Genomic DNA, 23,634 nt, shown 5'->3' on the forward strand with positions numbered 1-23,634 from the left:
GACTCTTGGTAATAACTTCACCAGGGGAAATGCATAAAGAGCTGTTGGACGCTCCCCTGGGCAAAGAGAGAAGAATCTCTACCTTCTTGTTGGTCTCTCTGGAAGACCCCATAGGGCAACTATTTTGTTGAAGATCTGCTGATCCAAAGTAGAGTTGTTGCGATACCAAAATTTTGATTCGGTTTTGATACCATAAAGTATTAGATACCCGATACCACACGAAAAAAAAAAAAAAGCCACGTGCATTCCGCATAAAAAAAAAGCTCCCTGTAAGAGGCAGGATGACGGCTACGCGATTCTGCTGCCGGCACCTGCCTCCTGTATTAAAAGTTAAAGACGACCTTATATGGGTTTGGACTTTGTTAGGCAGCAGGCTACACAGAGCGGCGCCCAGGGATTTCCCAGCACTTACTATTATTCCTGGGTGCACCTCCGTTCGCCCACTGTGCCCCATTACAGTCTCCTGCAGTCTTGCTCCATATGCTAATTATCATCGGAGCAATGGGGAAGAGACAGCAGATTCTCTAGTGCAGTGATGGCGAACCTATGGCACGGGTGTCAGAGGCGGCACTCAGAGCCCTCTCTGTGGGCACCCGTATCCTGGAGGAAGTCTATGGTGTGCCAATATACCTTAGACTTTTCCTGCCATTCATTAGTGCAGGACATGCTATGAACAGCACAGGCAGCACATTGAATGTAGGCAGGTTGTTATAGCTAAATGATAAAGTACATGGAAGATATATGAAATTGGTGTGGCACTTTGCGATAAATAAGTGGGTTTTTGGTTGCAGTTTGGGCACTCTGTCTCTAAGAGGTTCACCATCACTGCTTTAGTGGGTGTTCCTTCTCCCTGCGCTGCGATTGGACAGTGCTACAGCCAGGGGAGAAGGAACGCCCACTAGAGAAGCTGCTGTCTCCACCTCAATGCTCCGATAGTAATTAGCATATGGAGCAGTACTGCAGGAGACGGTAATGGGGCACAGGCGCACAGCGGGCAAACTGAGCGGCGCCCAGGAATAATAAGTGCTGGGACATCCCTGGGCGCCGCTCTGTGTAGCCGGCTGCTTAAAGTACGGACCCATGAAAAGTACTATCATTGGTGGCGCAGTGCGCCCTCCCCTCCTCCGCCCCTCTCTCCCCATTGGTGGCAGTGGCAGCAGACTGCTTCCTTCTCCCCTGTGCTGCTGAGGGAACATGAGTGCGCTGACAGCAGTGCGCTCCTGTTGAGAGATACTAGACTGCACAGAAGTGCAGCTCAGTATCGAAAAAATGGAAACCAGGACAAAAGTATTGATTGGGTATCGAAATTTCGATACCCGCAACAACCCTAATCCAAGACCATTCTCCCTGACGAAGAAGATGGCGACTTAAAAAAAATAAAAAAACATCTGCCGTCACTCCCTTATAGGCCTCGTTCATATCAGCGTTCAGCCTTTCCGTTCTCCTGCTCCGTTATAGGATGGACTGCATGGACTTTTGTCTCCGCTCCAAAATCATTTTCTGAGCGTAAACCTAACGGACCCCATTATAGTCTATGGGGTCCGTAGGCTCCGCTCGCCTCAGTTATGCGCCCAATCCGTCCTTTCAGTTCTCCTGCTCCTATAACTGAGCAGGAGAACGGAAAGGCTGAACGCTGGTGTGAACTCAGCCTAAGATGTAGTGCAGAAATTGACGAGAGAAAATTAGGGATATAAAGCTTGGAGATCTGGTACCTCCCTGTCTGTTGATGTAGGCAACCACTGTCATGTTGTCTGAATAAATTCTGACAATCCTGACTCTTATTATCTGGATAATCTCTTAAGGCCATCAAGATGGCGTTTAGTTACCTGAAATTGTGAGACTGGGACTGAACTCCCTGATCCCTGAAGAAGAGATTCTACATGAGCCCCCCCAACCGTAGTGACTTGCATCGGTGGTCAAAAGGTATGACTGCCTGTCTCTGCCACGGAACCCCCTTCTGAAGGTTTGATAGATTCATCCACCACTCTAGAGAGACAAGAGTCTGAGGTGATAGACGAATCCGCAAGTCCAGAGAGAAAAGATTTATGTCCTAAATCTTCAGAATCTGCAGCAGCAGTGTTCTAAAGTTAAACTGGGCCCATTCTACCCCCAGAATGGCTGCTGTCATGAGCCCTAGAACTAACATGGCCTCTCTCTGATGTGATAACAGGTACTGAACCCTGTAGGGGTAATAGACACATGCGAGAAGTGGAGTCTTGGATCATCCCCAAAAAGGTGCACACCTGACTCGGAAGCAGGACTTTTCTAGGTTTAGAAGTATTCCTCTAGCTGCTTGTATGACTGAGAAAGAAGAATGAGAAAATCGCCCAGATATGGAATGACTACTAAATTATTTCTCTCTGAAATGGGCCATCATCTCCGCAATAACTTTGCAAAGACCCTGGGGGCCTGAGACAAACCGAAGGGGAGAGCTCGAAACTGCACATGTAGGATCCCCTCCTTCTACTGAATTGCTACCCTTAGGTACTTCTGATGACTGGGATGTATAGGGACATGGTAGTAGGCATCCCTGAGATCCAGAGATGCCATAAAACAGTTCAGAAACAGATTTAGAATCACAGACCTGATTGATACCATACGAAACCTTTCATATACTAGATACCAGTTCAGAAGTTTTAAAATTGTTGTACAGTAGGAGCCATTCGGTTGTTGTTTTTTATTTGAATAAAACCCCTTTCTTCTTTCTTGTACTGGGACCTTCATCAGAATATTATTTTCTAACAGGGAAGATACCTCTGAAATTATGGTCACCTGTTTCTGAGGGCTTGAACGATAGATAATCTGTTACTATAAACCTTTCTGGAGGCAACCTATGAACATTTATTTTGTAGTAGGGATCGACCAATTATCGGATTTACCGATATTATCGGCCGATATTCAGGATTTTGAAAGCTATCGGTATCGGCATCTATTTTGCCGATATTCTGATAGCGTTTGGGGAACACAGATCGCGCTGCTGTCAGCGCTCTCCGTGTTCCCCTTAGCAGCACAGGGGAGAAGGAAGCAGTGTCTCCTCCCCCTGTGCTGCTGCTGCCGCCAATGAAAGGACAGGGGACAGGAGGAGGGGAGGAGCTATGGCCACTGCGCCACCAATGAAGCTTAATCTCTCATTTATTCATATACAGGAGGCGGGAGCTGGCTGCAGAATCACATAGCCGGCTCCCGACCTCTATGAGCAATAGCTGCGATCTACGGTAGTTAACCCCTCAGGTGCCGCGGATCGCAGCTACTGCTCATAGAGGTCGGGAGCCGGCTATGTGATTCTGCAGCCAGCTCCCGCCTCCTGTATATGAATAAATGAGAGAGGGGTTGTCCAAGTTATATTTATTGATGACCTATCCCCAGGATAGGTCATCAATATCAGATCGGCGGGGGTCCGACACCCGGCACGCCCTCCGATCAGCTGTTTGAAGAGGAGACTCGCACGGTGTCAGATTGGTTACCATGGCAGCCAGGACGCTATTGAATCCCTGGCTGCCATGGTAAGCTCCATGCTGCTGTGTGCACAAAGCACAGAGCAGCAGGGACAGTGTAAGCTCCTATTCACTCTGATAGATCTCTATCAGGGTGAATAGGACAAGGGTTCTAGTCCCTAAGGGGGCTAAAAGTTAGTAAAAAAAAAAAAGTTACAAAAAAAAAAAAACACCAAAATCTTAAGTATAAATGAAAAAAGATTTACAAAAAAAAAAAAAAAAATACACATTAACAATAAACATTAATTTTCTGCAGATTTGTGGGATTTTTTTTTTTTTTTTTCAAAAATTACAATTCCCAGAATATCGGTATAAATTATCGGCTATCGGCCTGAAAGTTCACAAAATTATCGGTATCGGCCCTAAAAAAAATCAATATCGGTCGATCCCTATTTTGTAGCACTCTCTTAGGATGGAGATTATCCAAGGGCCGTTTGATATCTTCTGCTATTGTTCTGTGAAATGAGAAAGCCAACCTCCCACCGGGGCCCTGGCGTCATTGAGGCTGCTTCTTTGAGGCCTCTGCCCAGAAGAGAAAAACAAAAAGTTAAAAAATAAAAAAATAACTTGTTTTTTGGCAGGACCCATAAATTGCCTAGACCCCTCCCCTTCCTCCTATATCCACCTTTATTAAACCGAGAACAGAAGTGGAAGGAAAACCCCTTTTTGTCTGAGGCCTTCTCAAGCAAATCATCCAAGACGGACCCAAACAAAAATTCTCCTCGACATGGAATGGCGCACAGCTTGGCTTTGGAGGCAGAATCTCCCTGCCAATCTTTTAACCAAATGGCTCTCCTTGCCGAGTTGGATAGGGCAGAAGCTCTAGCAGAAAATCTTAAAGAATCCGCTGAAGCATCCGCCAAGAAATCAATAGCATTAAATAAAGTGGGAAAGGAAGATAGCAGCTGCTCTCTAGGGGTTCCCTCCTTTATATGCTCCGCTAGCTCCTTCTTTCAAATCTTTAGGGATCTGGCTACAGAAGTGGCCGCTATGGCTGGTCTAAAGGCTCTCGCTGTAGCTTCCCAGTTCTTTTTTTAAATAAATTTCAGCCCTTCTATCCATGGGGTCTTTTAGGGCAGTAGTTCCCAACCAGCGTGCCTCCAGCTGTTGCAAAACTACACTTCCCAGCATGCTCGCACAGCCAAAGGCTGTCTAGGAATGCTGGGAGTTGTAGTTTTGCAACAGCTGGAGGCACGCTGGTTGGGAAACACTGTTTTAGGGAACCCGTATCTTCAAAGAGAAGAGCCGCCTTTTTGGATATTTTGGCAACAGGGACATCCAATTTTGGGGCCCTATCCCAACAGGCAGACACCTCTTCCTCAAAAGGGTAGCTACGTTTAATAGAAGGGACAAAAAATTGTCTGGTTCGCTCCATTCCCTATTAATCACAGCAGCAATATTTTCATGCACGTCAAAGCCCTTTATCTTTCTAGGACCCAGGCCCTCAAACATGGAGTCTCGTATAGATTGTGGAGCTTTATAATCATCTAAGCCCATGGTAGCTCTGACTACTCTAAGGAGGGAGTTAATGTTCTCAGCTTGAAAAAAGCAGTCTTCCCGCTACATGATCAAAGGATTCATCCGATGAAAGACTCTCCCTCTTCCTCCAATCCCGACAGTACATCCTTATCGCTGGAGGGGGGAATAGATGCAGCTGCAGAGGTGCCCCTCTAAGAGACTGCTAAACCGACTACTTCACTGACTCCTTAATTTCACCCCAGATCATAGGAACAGAACAGGAAGAACACTGAGTGGAGGTAGGGGGGACCTGTTTAACCTCTCTGTTTCCTGTCCCAAAAAGGTCAAAGGGGAGCATCATTCTGTTGTGCTGTCATGAGGGATGACCTGGAAATGTACCTTATTTAGGAAAATACACCCCTAACGTAATTTATTGAAGGGTGTTTTGAGTACTTAGTAAATTCTACAAAATCCCTGGGGGGGGGGGGGGGGGGTGGTGTTAAACATCTGGCTGTGGGAGGAGAAAGAGAGAAGAGGAAAATAAGAATCTGTTACCCATTTTCTTCCTGAATATGGCAACACCGCATATGTGGTCGTACCCCCAAGAAGTGACCCCTATATTAGAAACCACACCCCTCACAGAATTTACCAAGGGGTGTAGTGAACATTTTGTCCCCACGGGTGTTTTGCAAACATTAACAACCAGTGGACAGTACAAAATGAAAACTGAAAAATGGCATTTCAGTGCCCAGATGGTGCCATCTGACACACACCACATAGTTTAAATTGTTAGACAGGTTCTACTGGGTGCTGAAATGCCATAAATGTGGACATAAACTGCTGTTTGGGGAAGCTGGAAGATTCAAAAGGGAAAGACCATCTATTCAGCTTTTGCAGCGCAGATTTTAATGGATTGGTTTATGGGCACCATATTGCTATTGGCCAGCCTCTAGGTACCAGTAAAGCCATTTTCTGACAGCTTTATGTTTTTACATTTTCTCTCAATGGAGCTGTATGACGGCTTATTTTTCACAGGAAAAGCTGCCATCAGTATTGGTTCTATTTTGGGGAAAATGCGTACAAGTTTTAGATCACTTTATCTGGATTTTTTTAAAGCAAGATAGAGACGACAGCAATAGTTATTTATTTTTTATTTTTTTTTAAATATAGGTCAAATGATTTGGAGGGCGCTCACTAGTATGAATTAGGTGTCGGGATCGGGGAGTGAAGCGCTGCAAGCACTTGTAGTACTCACCCTCCCCGGGGCCAGCGCTTCACTGTCCTGACTGCGTAAAGAGTCAGGACGTAGTGTGCGCACTATGACTGCGTGCAGCGTCAGGTCAGATGACAGAGCAGCGCTGGCCAGGAAAAATTATTTGGTCGTGTGAATGTACCCTAATGGAAGCGGATCGGACGCACGACCGTATAATTTTATACGCGTCCGATCCGCATCCATTTTGCAGAGTAGATGCAGCCCTATTCATTCCTATGGGTGAATAAAATGTGCGGACAACGTTCAGCATGTTGTCCGCATCCTTGTTTCCACATTTCTAGTCAGCGAAAATATGAAGCTTGTACTATTATTGTCCGCAAAGATCGGTCGGCGGCCCCATTCAAGTCAATGGATCCGCAAATTGCGGATGACATACGGAATGGTTTCCGTATTATTGAAGGCCTAATTCCCCTCCACCCCCTTTCTTTCCTTCCGTTTTTTTGCAGACCCCCCCCCCCAAAAAAGATTGCATTATTTGTGTACCGCAAAACAGAAAAGGATAAAAGGATTAAACAGTGCGTGCGCCCCCCCCCCCCCCCCCCCCAACACCCCAGTATAAGAAGCATTGGTGGCTCAGTGGGAAGTGCCAATGAGGGTTAAAAAAATAATTGAAAAAATTAACTCACCTCCTCCAGTTCTTTCTTCAGGACCTGTGGTGACGTCACTGAGCTTATCACATGGTCCATTACCATGGTGATGGATCATGTGATGAGCACAGTGATGTCACCACAGGTCCTGAAGAAAGAACAGGAGACGATCAATTGGAGGAGGTGAGTTAATTTTTTAATATTTTTTTTAACTCTCATTAACTCTCATTGGCACTGCCCACTGCGCCAATGTTTATTATATTGGGGGGGGGGGGGGTGCACTGTGCCACCAATGTTTATTATACTGGAGTGTTGGGGGGGGGGGGGGCGCACTGCGCCACCAATGTTTATTATATTGACCTTCTTCATTTTCACTTATAACCATGTTATAAGGGAAAACAATACAGTGAATAGACTTTCATCCTAGCAACCATGCGTGAAAAGAGAGAAAAAAATTAAAATCGCACTGCATCCACACTTGCTTGCGATTTTCACCCAGCCCAATTAACTTCTATGGGGCCTGCGTTGCGTGAAAAACGCACAACATAGAGCATGCTGCGATTTTCACGCAACGCACAAGTGATGTGTGAAAATCACCGCTCATGTGCACAGCCCCATAGAAGCGAATGGGTCTGGATTTAGTGCGGGTGCATTCCGGTATTTTGAATGCCGGATCTGGCACTAATACATTGCTATGGGGAGAAATGCTAGACCCGGCATTCAGGCAAATCTTCAGTTTTTTTCGCCGGAGATAAAACCGTAGCATGCTGCGATATTATCTCCTCCCTGAACAGTCAAAATGACTGAACTGAAGACATCCTTATGCATCCTGAACGGATTGCTCTCCATTCACAATGCATGGGGATATGCCTGATCAGTTCTTTTCTGGTATAGAGCCCCTAGGACGGAACTCTATGCCGGAAAAGAAAAACGCTAGTGTGAAAGTACCCAAAAATATTAAGTTTAAATTCCCAATTTTACATATAAAATATATAAACAATAAATATATTACATAGCGCTGTCCAAACTATAAAAAAAAAGAATTTCCTATGCGGTGAGCATTCGCCATTTTTTTAGTCACCTTGTCACAGCAAAAAGTAGGATAGGACTGTTCTATTATGAGCCGAACATTTCATAAAATGCGAAATGCACACTTTTTGGGGGGTGTTTTTTTTTTTTTTTTGCACGGTATTGCGTATCGCAATACTTTTTTATGGTGACGAAAGCGAATAAAAATTTTGGTATCGAAACAACCCTACGCCGATCTGATCGGCGTAGCGTTGTCACGATACCAAAATTTTTATTCAGTTTCGATTTGGCGACTAAAATTTTGATTTGGCTCTTACATTTTTCAGTTCAGGAGCCAATGGCTACTAGGTATTTTTTTTTAGTCTGGAGCACTGTAATAGGACATTTTCTATTTTTTTGCGGAACGGAAATGCGGACATACAGAAATGGAAAGCACACGGAGTAACTTCCATTTTTTTTTGTGGACCCGTTGAAGTGAAAAAAAAAAAAAAAAAAACACGGAAAGAAAATATGTTCGTGTGCATGAGCCCTTAGGGTCCATTCAGACACCTGTAGCGTTTTGCGGTCCAATAGGAGGATTTTTATTCTTGTCCACAGCTGCAGACAAAAATAGGACATGCTCTATTTATTTTTATTTTTTTACACTGTGTGCTGTCCACATCTTTTCCCGGCCCCATTGAAAACAAATGGGCCTGCACCCCGTTCCGCATAATTGCCGAACAGATTCCAGACCCATTCTACGGACGCCTGAATGGACCCTTAGGCTACATGCACAGGAACATATTTTGTTTCAGTGTCCATTACGTTTTGTTTTTTGTGAACCTGTATGCCATCTTTTTTTTTTTTTTTTTGTGGATCTATTGTAACAATGCCTAAAAGAGACAAGAATAGGACATGTTCTATTTTTTTTTTTTTGCGGGGCTACAGAACAGACATACTGATGAGGACAGCACACAGTGTGCTGTCTGCATTTTTTGAGGACCCATTGAAATGAATAGGTCTGCATTCTATCCGCAAAAAAAACAAAACACGGAACGGACACAAACAAACATTCGTGTGCATGTAGCCTTAGGCCTCATACACACGATCGTTGTGTTTTGCGGTCTGCAAATTACGGATGGCTTCCGTGTGCATTCCGCAATTTGGGAATGGGACCCGCTGCAAACTTGTGGTTCGCAAACATTTGATCGCGCTCGCGAACCGTCCCAGCAGATGTTCATCCATCACTACTGGTAAACACAGATAAGATGCATACACATTTCCATGCGTTTCTACAGCATTTCTGCACCAAAATCTGCAATGTCTGACAGCAATTTTTGTTGGAGATTAGATACGGTCTTGCCTCAGATGTCACCCTTCCATTAAAAAGAGAAAGAAAGAAAGAAAGAAAGAAAGAAAAAAGTCTGCAAAGTGTTCAGTAGATTAGTGTAATTTCTCATACACTTTTCTGGTACTGTAATACGCTGCTGTTTTTCCACATGGCAAATACCTCACGTATTCCACAACATATGCAGGTGGGTTAAGGGCCTGTTCACACAACTTATTTTAAAATGACACACACACCAAAAAATAAAATAAAAAAATAAAAATAAAAAATAAAACACACCACACACAGCAAGGAACACCCACATTTATCGCAGGGGTGCTAGAAGTCGGTATCGGATGTTGATGACTGGAGGAAAGATCATCAGCATCATGAAACTGGAATACCTCTTTAACTCACTTTACCAACTGTGCCTTCCAGACATGGCACTTAAGAGGAAGACCAAAAAACAAAAAATGCAGTACATTATCACCGGAACAGCGTCACTATACAAAGCCAAACAACCACAGAAAACGATGCAAATGTGTCCGCAGGGCGCAGGAGTACTCATTCCGTTTTACTCACACGCAGTCACGGGGGGCCGCAGAGCCAACAGGACCAGGCAAAGGCAGGGCACAGCGGACGCAACCATCATACGAACAATAATTATGACCATCACATCACTTCCTCTTTGCTGTCTCTGTGTCTAGCTCCGTTTCATTTCCTATCGCGATTTTTCCCTCCTGGATGGCCTCCTATTGGACGAGTAGAGCCAGGCCAAGTCTCCCTACCTCCTGACTTCCCGTCACAAGGCTAATGACGTAAGGAGGCGTTCCTGAGTTTTGACGATCTGCGCATGCGCAAACCGACGGTTTATGGAAAATTTCAGCGAAGTTCAGCTTCACACCGGGACACTGTAATATTTCCCTACTGAGGCTCTTGTTGGTAGTATAACGGTACAGCATTCTGTATGAGGACTATTAACCACTATTTTTGTTATAATTAACTCCTTTTATGGTCTATACTTGGCTTCAAAAAGTGCATCGAAAGACCTGAACATGTGTTCACATGTCTAAACTATGCCATTTATTCACTGGCAGAAAACGGTCATTTTCAGCTGCTAAATCCACGTTCAAAACTCACCAGCAGTGTACGGCACCAGCCTGGACTTTAACCACTTCAGCCCCGCTAGGTGAAACCCCCTTCATGACCAGAGCAATTTTTACACTTCGGCACTACACTACTTTCACCGTTTATCGCTCGGTCATGCAACTTACCATACAAATGAATTTTACCTCCTTTTCTTCTCTCTAATAGAGCTTTCATTTGGTGGTATTTCATTGCTGCTGGCATTTTTACTTTTTTTGTTATTAATCAAAATGTAACGATTTTTTTGCAAAAAAATGACATTTTTCACTTTCAGCTGTAAAATTTTGCAAAAAAATCGACATCCATATATAAATTTTTCGCCAAATTTATTGTTCTACATGTCTTTGATAAAAAAAAAAAAATGTTTGGGCAAAAAAAAAAAATGGTTTGGGTAAAAGTTATAGCATTTACAAACTATGGTACAAAAATGTGAATTTCCGCTTTTTAAAACAGCTCTGACTTTCTGAGCACCTGTCATGATTCCTGAGGTTCTACAATGCCCAAACAGTAGAAAACCCCCACAAATGACCCCATTTCGGAAAGTAGACACCCTAAGGTATTCGCTGATGGGCATAGTGAGTTCATAGAACTTTTTATTTTTTGTCACAAGTTAGCGGAAAATGATGATGATTTTATTTTTTTTATTTTTTCTTACAAGTCTCATATTCCACTTTTTCTTAAGTCTCATATTCCACTAACTTGCGACAAAAAATAAAAAATTCTAGGAACTCACCATGCCCCTCACAGAATACCTTGGGGTGTCTTCTTTCCAAAATGGGGTCACTTGTGGGGTAGTTATACTGCCCTGGCAATTTAGGGGCCCAAATGTGTGAGAAGAACTTTGCAATCAAAATGTGTAAAAAATGACCGGTGAAATCCAAAAGGTGCACTTTGGAATATGTGCCCCTTTGCCCACCTTGGCAGCAAAAAAGTGTGACACATCTGGTATCGCCGTACTCAGGAGAAGTTGGGGAATGTGTTTTGGGGTGTCATTTTACAAATACCCATGCTGGGTGAGAAAAATATCTTGGTCAAATGCCAACTTTGTATAAAAAAAAATGGGAAAAGTTGTCTTTTGCCAAGATATTTCTCTCATCCAGCATGGGTATATGTAAAATGACACCCCAAAACACATTCCCCAACTTCTCCTGAGTACGGCGATACCAGATGTGTCACACTTTTTTGCTGCCAAGGTGGGCAAAGGGGCACATATTCCAAAGTGCACCTTTCAGATTTTGCAGGCCATTTTTTACACATTTTGATTGCAAGGTACTTCTCACACATTTGGGCCCCTAAATTGCCAGGGCAGTATAACTACGCCACAAGTGACCCCATTTTGGAAAGAAGACACCCCAAGGTATTCCGTGAGGGGCACTGCGAGTTCCTAGAATTTTATTTTTTTTGTCACAAGTTAGCGGAAAATGATGATTTTTTTTTTTCTCTTTTTTCCTTACAAAGTCTCATATTCCACTAACTTGCGACAAAAAATAAAAAATTCTAGGAAATCGCCATGCCCCTCACGGAATACCTTGGGGTGTCTTCTTTCCAAAATGGGGTCACTTGTGGGGTAGTTATACTGCCCTGGCAATTTAGGGGCCCAAATGTGTGAGAAGTACTTTGCAATCAAAATGTGTAAAAAATGGCCTGCGAAATCCGAAAGGTGCACTTTGGAATATGTGCCCCTTTGCCCACCTTGTCTGCAAAAAAGTGTCACACATCTGGTATCGCTGTACTCAGGAGAAGTTGGGGAATGTGTTTTGGGGTGTCATTTTAAATATACCCATGGTGGGTGAGAGAAATATCCTGGCAAAAGACAACTTTTCCAATTTTTTTTATACAAAGTTGGCATTTGATCAAGATGTTTATCTCACCCAGCATGGGTATATGTAAAATGACACCCCAAAACACATTGCCCAACTTCTCCTGAGTACGGCGATACCAGATGTGTGACACTTTTTTGCAGCCTAGATGCGCAAAGGGACCCAAATTCCTTTTAGGAGGGCATTTTTAGACATTTGGATCCCAGACTTCTTCTCATGCTTTAGGGCCCCTAAAAAGCCAGGGCAGTATAAATACCCCACATGTGACCCCACTTTGGAAAGAAGACACCCCAAGGTATCCAATGAGGGGCCTGGCAAGTTCATAGAAATTTTTTTTTTTTGCATATTTTTTTTTGCATAAGTTAGCGGAAATTGATTTTTTATTTTTTTTTCTCACAAACTCTCACTTTCCGCTAACTTAGGACAAAAATTTTAATCTTTCATGGACTCAATATGCCCCTCAGCAAATACCTTGGGGTGTCTTCTTTCCAAAATGGGGTCAGTTGTGGGGTGTTTGTACTGCCCTGGCATTTGAGGGTCTCCACAATCATTACATGTATGGCCAGCATTAGGAGTTTCTGCTATTCTCCTTATATTGAGCATACAGGTAATGAGATTTTTTTTTCCGTTCAGCCTCTGGGCTGAAAGAAAAAAATGAACGGCACAGATTTCTTCATTCGCATCGATCAATGTGGATGAAAAAATCTCTGCTCAAAAGAAAAAAATGGAGGGGAAAGGCGTCTGCCAGGACATAGGAGCTCCGCCCTACATCCATACCCACTTAGCTCGTATGCCCTGGCAAACCAGATTTCTCCATTCACATCAATCGATGTGGATGAATAAATCATTGCCGGGATTTTTTTATTTTTTTTTATATATATATATATATATATATATATATATATATACAAAGTGTTTGCCAAAGCATAGGAACGCCGCCTCCTCCTCAGCTCGTATGCCTTGGCAAACGTATCTGTCACTGCAGAGGAGAAAATCCCGTCTTGCAGCGCCGCATACACCGACTTGCGTGTAATCTGACAGCAGCGCAATGCTTCTGTCAGAATGCACATCGGTGCTGCAGCTAGTAGATCGGTTGATCCACCTGGAAGGTAAAAAAAGAAAAAACCAGGCCGCAACGCAATAATTTTATTAACTTTGCAACAGAACATATAAACTTTAACTTTTTTAACTGAACATTAACGTGTTTGCTTACTGGTGTGTTTTTTTTTTTTTTTTTTTTTTTTTTTTGTTACCTTTATAGAACAAACCTCTCCTTCCCCATGGGTCAATGTGCAAAGCGCAAATCGCCCAAAGATGTGGCGAAGTGCGTTATGCACTTTGTCCCATGTGAAAGGAGACGTTTGCAGCAGCAGTGAGTGAATGGGCCCTAATAGCCCTGTGTGCCTGTCCTGGTGAGATGATCCCTATGCTAATAGTGTACCTGTGAGTGGTACTTCCGGAAACACTCTCCAAAGCATAGGGCAGGGTGGTCCGGACAGTCAGGACAGAAATAGCGGGTGTCACGCCTTATTCCACTCCTGCTACAGACACGACATCTTTTTCGGGGTGACTGTTGGGTTGAGGTACCAGGAACGACATTGGGGAAATGTCGCTCGTGTAGACGGCTAACTACACTGGTGGTTGGGGCCACGGAACCTCCTGGATACAGGAGGTTCTCGATGATCTCTTCCTGAAATTTGAGGAAGGATCCAGTTCTCCCAGCCTTACTGTAGAGAACAAAACTATTGTACAGAGCCAATTGAATTAAATATACAGACACCTTTTTATATAAGCGTCTGGTGCGTCGGGAAACTAAATACGGAGACAACATCTGGTCATTGAAGTCCACCCCTCCCATGTGGAGGTTATAGTCGTGGACTGAGAGGGGCTTTTCAATGACACGGGTTGCTCGCTCAATTTATATTGTCGTGTCTGCGTGAATGGAGGAGAGCATGTAAACGTCACGCTTGTCTCTCCATTTCACCGCGAGCAGTTCTTCGTTACACAGTGCGGCCCTCTGCCCCCTTGCAAGACGGGTGGTAACGAGCCGTTGGGGGAAGCCTGCGCGACTAGTTCGTGCGGTACCACAGGCGCCAATCCGTTCTAGAAACAAATGCCTAAAGAGGGCCACACTTGTGTAAAAATTGTCCACATAAAGATGGTACCCCTTGCCGAATAAGGGTGACACCAAGTCCCAAACTGTCTTCCCACTGCTCCCCAGGTAGTCAGGGCAACCGACCGGCTCCAGGGTCTGATCTTTTCCCTCATAGACACGAAATTTGTGGGTATAGCCTGTGGCCCTTTCACAGAGCTTATACAATTTGACCCCATACCGGGCGCGCTTGCTTGGGATGTATTGTTTGAAGCCAAGGCGCCCGGTAAAATGTATCAGGGACTCGTCTATGCAGATGTTTTGCTCTGGGGTATAAATATCTGCAAATTTCTGGTTGAAATGGTCTATGAGGGGCCGAATTTTGTGGAGCCGGTCAAAAGCAGGGTGGCCCCTGGGACGGGAGGCGGTGTTGTCACTAAAGTGCAGGAACCGCAGGATGGCCTCAAAACGTGCCCTGGACATGGCAGCAGAGAACATGGGCATGTGATGAATCGGGTTCGTGGACCAATATGACCGCAATTCATGCTTTTTTGTCAGGCCCATGTTGAGGAGGAGGCCCAGAAAAGTTTTAAGTTCGGAAACTTGGACTGGTTTCCACCGGAAAGGCTGGGCATAAAAGCTTCCCGGGTTAGCGGTGATAAATTGTGTGGCATACCTGTTTGTTTCGGCCACAACTATGTCTAAAAGCTCCGCAGTCAAGAACAGCTCAAAAAATCCCAGGGCCGAACCGATCTGAGCTGTCTCAACCCGAACTCTAGACTGGGCAGTGAAAGGGAAAACTACAGGTGCGGCTGAAGTTGGGGACTGCCAATCAGGGTTTGCCAGCACCTCTGGGATTCTAGGGGCTCTACGGGCACGTCTTTGCGGTGGCGGCGACGGGGTCACTACTGCACGTGCCACCGTACCAGCTTCAACTGCCCTTCTGGTGCTCGCTACTTCACCAGGTTGTACGGCAGTGCTGGTACTAGGTCCAGGGAGGGCTGGGCTGCTGGTGTATGCCTCACCACGTAATCCGACAGCACCAGCCCCACTCTGCTGCTCTTGAAGCGGATCCTGCGCAACCTGCGGTCTAGCGACACGGGGCCGGGTACGCCTGGTGGTATCAGGGACCTCAGCCTCCTCGTCCGAACTTTCGTGGAGGGCGAGCTAAAGTGACACTAGTACTATTATAGATCTGACCGTGATCAGTTTTGATCACTTCCAGATACTATAAAAGTACAAATGCTGATTAGCGATACGCTAATCAGCGAATAACGGACTGCGGTGCGGTGGGCTGGGCGCTAACTGATCGCTAACTACCTAAACTATACCTAAAACCTAACGGTCAATAACAGTGAAAAAAAAAAGTGACAGTTTGCACTGATCACTTTTTTCTTTTTACTTGTGATTGAAAGGGGTGATCAAAGGGTTAATTGGGGTTCAGGGGGGTGATCAGGGGCTAAAGTGTAGTGTTTGGTGTACTCACTGTGAAGCCTGCTCCTCTGCTGGATCCAACTGACGAAAAGAACCAGCAGAGGAGCAGGCAGCCATATATCAGATCATATTTACTAATATGATCTGATATCTGGCACTTTGATTGGCTTTTTTAAAAATCAGCAACCTGCCAGCCACGATCATTGGCTGGCAGGTTGCTGACGAAATACTGCTGCCGTCTCGCGAGATGACGCGTATATGCGTGACTGTGCGCAGCGCTGCCACCTCCGGACCGCACATCTGCGTTAGACGGTCCGGAGGTGGTTAAACATGTTTTAACCCCTTAAGGACACAGGGCGTACCGGTACGCCCTGTTTCCCGAGTCCTTAAGGACACAGGACGTACCGGTACGTCCTAACTTTAAACAGGCATTCCGGCGCCCCAGGGGTTAATTTAAACAGGATTGCGGCTGAAATCATTCAGCCGGCATCCTGTCACAACGCCAGGGGGGTCATGTGACCCCCCCCCCCCCCCCCCCCCTGCGTCGGTGATCGCAGCAAATCGCAGGTCAATTCAGACCTGCGGTTTGCTGCGCTTTTTGCAGTTTCTGACACTGGTCAGATTTGCAAAAAATGGCCTGGTCCTTAATGTGAAATAAGGCTGTGTCCCTAAGGGGTTAAGGACTCGGGAAACATGCCATACCGGTGTGTCCTAAGTCATTAATGGGTTAAAATCTTGACATCCTATATTATGTTTAATAGATAGAATTAAGAGGGGCACTCTCTACAGAGGGGATCACACATAAACCGTGAAGTTGATTATCAATTTTAAATTTAATATCTTCACTGCAAAATAACAATAATGGGCAATCCCTAAAATGTTAACACACACGATAAAACCACATCAATCAATGTCAAATAAATTCCTAAAATCAATTGTTCTGTAGAAAAGTTTGTAAATAGTCCACCATATATATATATCCTTTTCAGGGATAATAGGTCCTTAGTTGCAGTTATAGCACTATATCTTCATAGATGATGTTCAATTTCTTAATTCTATTAAAGTGCACTAATGCCGTTCCTTGGTTGAAATGTACAGTCCGAGCAGCCCAGTGTATCGTTATCCTGATTATATTTCAATACTGTAGGTCAATTCGACCTCAATTTTCCCTGGGTCCGTTGCTCTGATGCCCTGTGTATATCAGCCAGCCGGCTGTGAGGTGCACTAGTTGTGTCCAGAGCTAGACATAAATTTTGCCTACCGGATTTTCAGGTGTACCCCTCGCCCGCCTCCTGATGCTCAGCGTCTCTTACCGGCCTCCCGCTCCACGGCGTCCTCCGCTGCCCTGCTTCTCACACTTCACGCAGCGTCCCACATGGTGACGAAGCTGACGTCGGCACGGCGTATCACGTAACGGAGCTCTCCCTGGTGGTCAGCTGGTTGTACTTGCCGGAGGTTTAAATCAGGCTTGGGTTATTTCTTAGACAGGCCTGTCATATTATCAGTCGAATGTCCTTTATATAAACATCAAATATTTGCGCTCACTTCCTGGGACCATACACGTTTTTTTAAAGAAAAAAAATGGCTGCTCTGAAGCTCACAGGAACTAGTTTCTAGCACTGCTCCTCTTACGCCTTGTAGATCTAAAAGCATGTCTGATAGGGTGATAGAGGTATGATTCAGAGATTTAGCCAAGTCACATGCAATAGAATTTATAGTACGAGTATTATAAATAGCCAGTCCAGGCACTCCTAATATAGAGGCGCCCAAACTTGTATATTCTGCACAGCCGAGAAAGGGTAAAGTAGAGTCACAGTTTTCTGAAAAAGTCTTGGTAACCGATCTGTAAGCGCTCCTGAAAGGGGGTTGACTGGCCAAAGTCAGCCTGGAAAACGCACAGGGACCTCCAATAACATTAGCAGGAATGTAATTGTAAGTGCTGTTACCACAAGACAAAAAGCATCCCTTAGGGATTATTATATTATAGATAAAACTGGGAGTCACAATGGTCTTATTACATTTCATGGAATTTTTTAGGTAGGTAGCAACCCTACTATTTACAGGTGTCGTCAATATAATCATATACACTTTTCTTAGGTAATCCACTTTTTATGTCTCTGCTATCACAATATAAAGTTATATCCTGGGAAAAGGTAAAACAAGTATCTGCTGTAGTCACATTAATAGTAATTATTCTAATATTATCCCTGCTATTTCCTAATTTCTGACACTCCCCACAGAAGTCATACAAGGGAATAAAAGATTGTGTATTGTTAGCCATCGACCAGACTTCAAGGAGGGATTCATCGAGTGTATGCACAGCAATAACACATGTTTGTATAAGATCCTGTGGGCTTTGTAAGTCTTTAAGGCACAATGAACTAACATTTAGGGCATTTGCCATCCTGACTATACTATTCTGTTCAAAATAAAAGGGGACGGGAGCAAAGGGATCTTGCTCCTGAGCTCTTTTATATTTTGACCGATTATTTGGTGCACTGCAGAAGAAACTCATCTCCACCAGGTGATAAATACATGTAGTAATAAGCCAGACTTGCAAGAAAACACAAAGATTAATAATTATCAGCAGGCGAACAAATTTCCCAGAATATTGTGAGGTCATCATCTTCAGCCTGAGGCAAGGCATTTTTCAGGGAAACTCCTTCTGAGCTCCCCTCTTTGTTCAGGGATCTCACACCTTCTTCATCCTCTTTGTCTTTGTCCGTCACTGGAGAAGAAGCCTCAGGGACCCTTTTCACTCTGCTAGCGTGAATCCAGATTGGAGCCTCTTCTGTGAGAATCACTGTTCTTGTGACTGCCACCACTCGGGTGGGTGGTCCAAACGGGAACTCAGTCTGTTTTCCGCCTTTTGCCAGACGCTGGACTATCACCACGTCTCCTGGTTGAAAAGGATGCGTAGGTTCCTGTGGAGAGAAAGGAGAGGCACGAGCAACATGTCGTTCAATTTGATCTAAAGTTTCTAAAAGTTTCCTCACATATTCTGCCTGTACTACTTCTAGATCCCCTTTTTCTATCAGGGGGGTCTTTGGACCCCAAGGGGTGGAGAAGGGTCTTCCCATTAGGACCTCAAATTGTGAGTAACCAGTATTCTTATTAGGCTGCATCCTAATTTCTGCCAGGGCTATAGGCAAGAACTTTTCCAATTAGTGAACATGCCTCCATTTTCCTTATTTTTTCTTTAATTGTTCTATTCATCCTTTCTACTACCCCGGAACTCTGTGGGTGATAAGGGAGGTGGAACTTTCAGTCAATCCGAAGGGCTTTGGAAAGCTCCTTACATACCCTGGACGCAAAAGATGTGCCATTATCTGAGTTAATTTGAACAGGACACCCCCATCTGGGGATGATCTATTGCAACAAAATTTTTACCACAATTTGTGTGGTTTCATTGGTAGTAGGAAAAACCTCCAGCCATCTAGAGAAAATATCCACAATTACAAGGGCATACTCCTGCTTTCTTCCTGTCTTTGGGATATGGGTGAAGTCAATTTGTAAAGGAGCAAAGTCGGGTAATTCAAATGCTGGTGTTGGGCCTTCTTTGAACTATTTGGGTTGTTTCTGAGACATATAATGCACCATGAAACATAAGATTGTACCTTTCATCTAAGACTTGGTATAAAAAGAAATCTCTCCGAATGAGGTCAGTGGTTGCCTGTGCTCCCCTATGGCCAAGACCATGATATTGTGCAATTAAAATCGGGGGGCTTGCAACTGGAATACATGGTTTCCCCTCTTTGCAGATAAGACCCGTATCAGGGTCTTGTACTGCACCTACCGACTGCCATTTTATTTTGTCACTACTGGTAGCCAAATCCTGGAGGCTTAGCAATAGATTGTCAGTAAGGGTAATGTCTGGAACTAGGGAGGGCATTTAAACTGTTGCTGCTGTTCTAATAGCAGCCGTTTTTGCTGCCTGATCATCTAGGGCATTCCCTTTAGCTATGTGCATTTGGAGACCAGTATGTGCCTTACAATGGAGATCGTCCACATATTGTAGAAGGACAGAACCATGAGGGGCAATCCAAGGGCGCAGTGTAACTTGTCTACATAACCCTGAGGCATTCTACACCAAGTATACTGGCGAAATTTAAATGTGAAGGCAAAGAGTGGCCGTGTCTCCTTGTCAACTGGGACAGAAAAAAATGCATTCTTTAAATCAATAACAGAGAAAAACTCTGCTTGGACAGGAATAGCAGAGATGGTACGTCTGGAACCAAAGGGGCTATGGGTATGATCTGTGCATTTACCGCTCTAAAATCCTAGACAAACCTAAAGGTATTATCTGCCTTTATCACTAGGTTGATAGGTGTATTATAGGGGGGAAATAATTTCCTCAATAACCCCTTTTCTTTTTCTGCGGAAAGGGGGTATTGTTTAATATAAACAGGTGCAGCGCTGGGATTGAGCATTGCCTTATATGGTGTACAAGAGATAAGTCCAACATCTTGGTCAGTATTTGCCCAAACCTCAGGAGGAACTTGATCAAGTAGCGCATCCTGAGGTTGGCATTCCAAATATAAAAAACAATAACCTTTTGGTACATGAATGGGCATAACTGAGAATGTGACATGTAGGTGTCCTGTCTTGCTAATCCCCAACTGCAACCTTAACAGAACAAACAGATTTCTCTCTAATAAATTCACAGGACAATTTGGAAATGATCTTAAAACTGTGTGTGAACATTGACTGGTGCTTGTATGGATGTTGGATCGAGAGGGGAGGAGTTTTATAAGATCTTGTCAGTATCCCATTAATTCCCATAGCGGGCTCAGCATTCTCTCTTGGACCACTATAATAATCCTCACATATAGTACTACTAGTAGCACTAGAATTCACAAGAAAAGGGAGAGGACGTCCCTATATGGTTAACACAATCAGTGGTGATTCCTTATAGTGGTTTGTGATGAGAGTGAATGCTGGGATACTGTCCCCCGGGCATCCTCATTGTGATGTCTGCTGCCCCCAGGCTACGGGAAAACAAGGGGTATTATTCTGGGGCTATGGCGGGGGGGGGGAATCTCGCATCTGAGCTTGTGGATAAGGTTGGGTGCCTTGAGCTTGGGTATCATTTAGGGCATGTTGCCTGAGTGGGTAAGGGCATCGACTGATCCAGTGGTCAGTCTTACCACAATTAAAGCAACCTGCAGGACGATTTCTATTATTCCCCCCTCTCCCAGAGCATGGCCCTCTATCCCTTCTTCTGCCACTTCCCCTATTGGGCTGACTCGAGGGACAATCCTATCCTGAGTTTAGTTACAGGCCTCTTTAGGTCTTACTATTTCAAAACAACCCGCCGCATCGTTCTCCATTAACTTATTTTGGAATTGATCTTTATTAAGACTAGGCCATTCGGAGATCATTTAACAGTAAGCTGGAGATGTGGCTGTAGATTGGTAAGTTAAGTCTGAATGAACATAGAATGCATATATATATCCTGAATACTCATCCCTGCCTCCAGAGTCCAAACTTAATTAAACCTTTTCCAAAAGTCTATAACAGACTCTCCTGATTTTTGTTTACAGGCTACAGCAGTCGGCAACGAGGACCTAGTCTGAAAACACCTCTCCATTTCACACTTAATTTCTTCCCACATTGTGTCTATGCCTGCCTCAGTGTTTCATTTATAATTTCCAGCAGGCATATTCGGGGTCTCTACAGTACTTAAAGAGGGGACCTTACTCCAATCCCAGGGAGAATTGTGCCCAACTATCCCAACTACTCCCTTTACAAGCTCTCTTCAAATAATGAAATGTCCCAGATGAAGATGAAGAGGGTTTAAGGCAGTGTTTGACAATCTTATTAATATAATCTACTTCAATAGGTTTCTTTAACAAGGTGTCCCCTACAGTCATAAAAGGGAACTATTCCTCAAGGTCACTGTTCACATCAGGATGAGGTATATGTTCAGGTTTGGGAAAATACTTTTTTGATCTAAGGCGCCTGGGAGATATGACATCCCCATCACCAACAGCACCAGACGCTGGATCCTGACCACTCTGATCAGGCATAGGTTGGGGCAACTGCGGAGGTGGCTGCGGGAGCTGGGGAGCTGTAGGTGGTTGGATGTTTGTAGCAGTATATCCAGCCAGTAAATCTAAGTCATCTTTTTAAAAGGATGGATATATCTGTGGGATATTTCCTAAATAGGGAGGAGTGGGCTTCTGAGGTGAACCCCTTGTCAATTCTTTTTCTAATTCATGTTTCTTTTTATATCCCTCCTGGTTCTCTGCCTTCTGTTTCTTAACCTTTTTATTTGGTCTGTCATACCAATATGGTTCATAAGTAAGCCAATTTTCCCCTCGTAACTTCAAATACTGCATGTCCCACTGGGGGTCTGGACCATAATATGGGTAAGCTTCAGTGTCACCCAAACATAACCCTTTTACCATGTCCATATGGAAGGTGTTATTAGCCCCTTCCTGAGGGAGCAAATTTATACTCTTCATCCCCTCTGTCCATCCTGCTATATTATCCACCCAGGGAGTAACTAAATAATAATCAGTCCCATAGACCCAAGCTACATAATCCTTACATGTTTCTCCTACATACAGAGGGGGTGAAGAGACCTTTCCTTGCTTTGCACACATTTCTTATAACTTAATTGAGATGAAGGCAGAGCAGAACTCTCCCCTGGACTCGCTATACTGAACTGGGTAGAGAGGACTTATGTCTATGCTCAACCTCCTTTTCAACTGTCTGTTAGTATTATCCCTTAAAACAGTCACTTGCATTCACCAGTTTCTGGGTTAGCAGGTTTACCCTCACCAGAGTGGTGGGGCGTCTTACGGTTCTCTCCAGGACACACACAATTTAGTTAGTACAGTTTTCACAGTATCATTTGCTGCTTACATTCAGCATAAAATAAAATTACTTAATGCTTCATAACATCATAACATAAGAAAGCGGCAGATAAGGAGCGATAGAAATTGGCTGACAAGAGAAACCAGAGCGCAGGCAATATTTGCCAAAATAATTCCTCTTTTAAATCCTTCCCTAAAGAATTTATCTTTTAGACTTGGCCGTTAGTCTATTTATAGTCTATCTTCCCTAAAGATAGATACTATTCCTTTCAGTGTGTCTGAAAAGGATTCAAGATAGAAACAACAAAGAGTTTTCGGAAAGCATCAGAATTTCCCCAGTCCTAAAGGCAGAGAATTTCCGTACTTACCGAATTCCTGTGTGTTTAATCCCGGACGGAGCCCCCAGCTGAAAGGATTCTGCTTCTGTATGCACACTGATTCCTCCTTCATCCCCAATGACAGGTGCCTGGAGAGCTGTCAATGACACACACACAAACAGTATGGTCTCTGAAACAGCTCTGATTTTATCTTAACAATACGACCTTTTATCTGTACATACGTATAGGAAGCAGATGTGGTTCACATATACAATGGTGCTGAGTAGAAACAATTCCTTAAATGGAAATAAGGCTAATGTAAATGCATTCACCCTCTAGTATGATGTCATCCAACATCCTGTCATTCATACAGATCATATAGCTTATTCTATTTAACCCTTCACTTACCATGCCATGGACTTTTCTTATTCAACAAACTCCCCCCTCCTTCACCCCTCCCTTTTGTTTCTCCTTCTTTTTACTGTTTGTTTATTTGGTTGCCATGACTACCTCATACAGGGTCTGAGGTTTGGCGGGTTATTTAAATGGGTGCTGTTTCACTGTTAGTTCACAGTTTGACAAAGGCAGATTGTATGCCGAAACGCTTCACTGGAATGTGACAATAAATCACAGCAAGATTATCTAAACAAGCAAGTGCTGGTCTCTTTTCTCCTTATCTATACGGGAAGCCGGCCCTGAGACATGTGCGCCGCTACTCCACTTCACCGTAGTGCCGATTGATATATTGTATTATTTATTTCGGATGTGTCAGCTGACACGCTAAGGTTATTAGCCAAAGCAGCAGCATTGTCTAACTCGGCCAGAAGATCCCTTTGGCTGAAGGGTTGGAAGGGAGA

General features: G+C 44.1%; 1 protein-coding gene across 4 annotated transcripts in view; it reads right to left on the reverse strand.

Moving 5' to 3' along the window:
- Positions 1–9,937, reverse strand: part of TGFBR1 (transforming growth factor beta receptor 1) — a 240,096-nt gene extending 230,159 nt beyond the window's left edge. For all 4 annotated transcript variants that reach the window (XM_044293660.1, XM_044293656.1, XM_044293657.1 and 1 more), the window contains exon 1: positions 9,730–9,937. In XM_044293660.1, coding sequence (XP_044149595.1) covers positions 9,730–9,820 — 91 coding nt within the window. In that variant the 5' untranslated portion in view covers positions 9,821–9,937. The remainder of the gene's footprint in view (positions 1–9,729) is intronic.
- Positions 9,938–23,634: the final 13,697 nt, after the last annotated feature.

Source organism: Bufo gargarizans, chromosome 5, assembly GCF_014858855.1.
Source record: "Bufo gargarizans isolate SCDJY-AF-19 chromosome 5, ASM1485885v1, whole genome shotgun sequence".
Classification (NCBI taxonomy): Eukaryota; Metazoa; Chordata; class Amphibia; order Anura; family Bufonidae; genus Bufo; species Bufo gargarizans.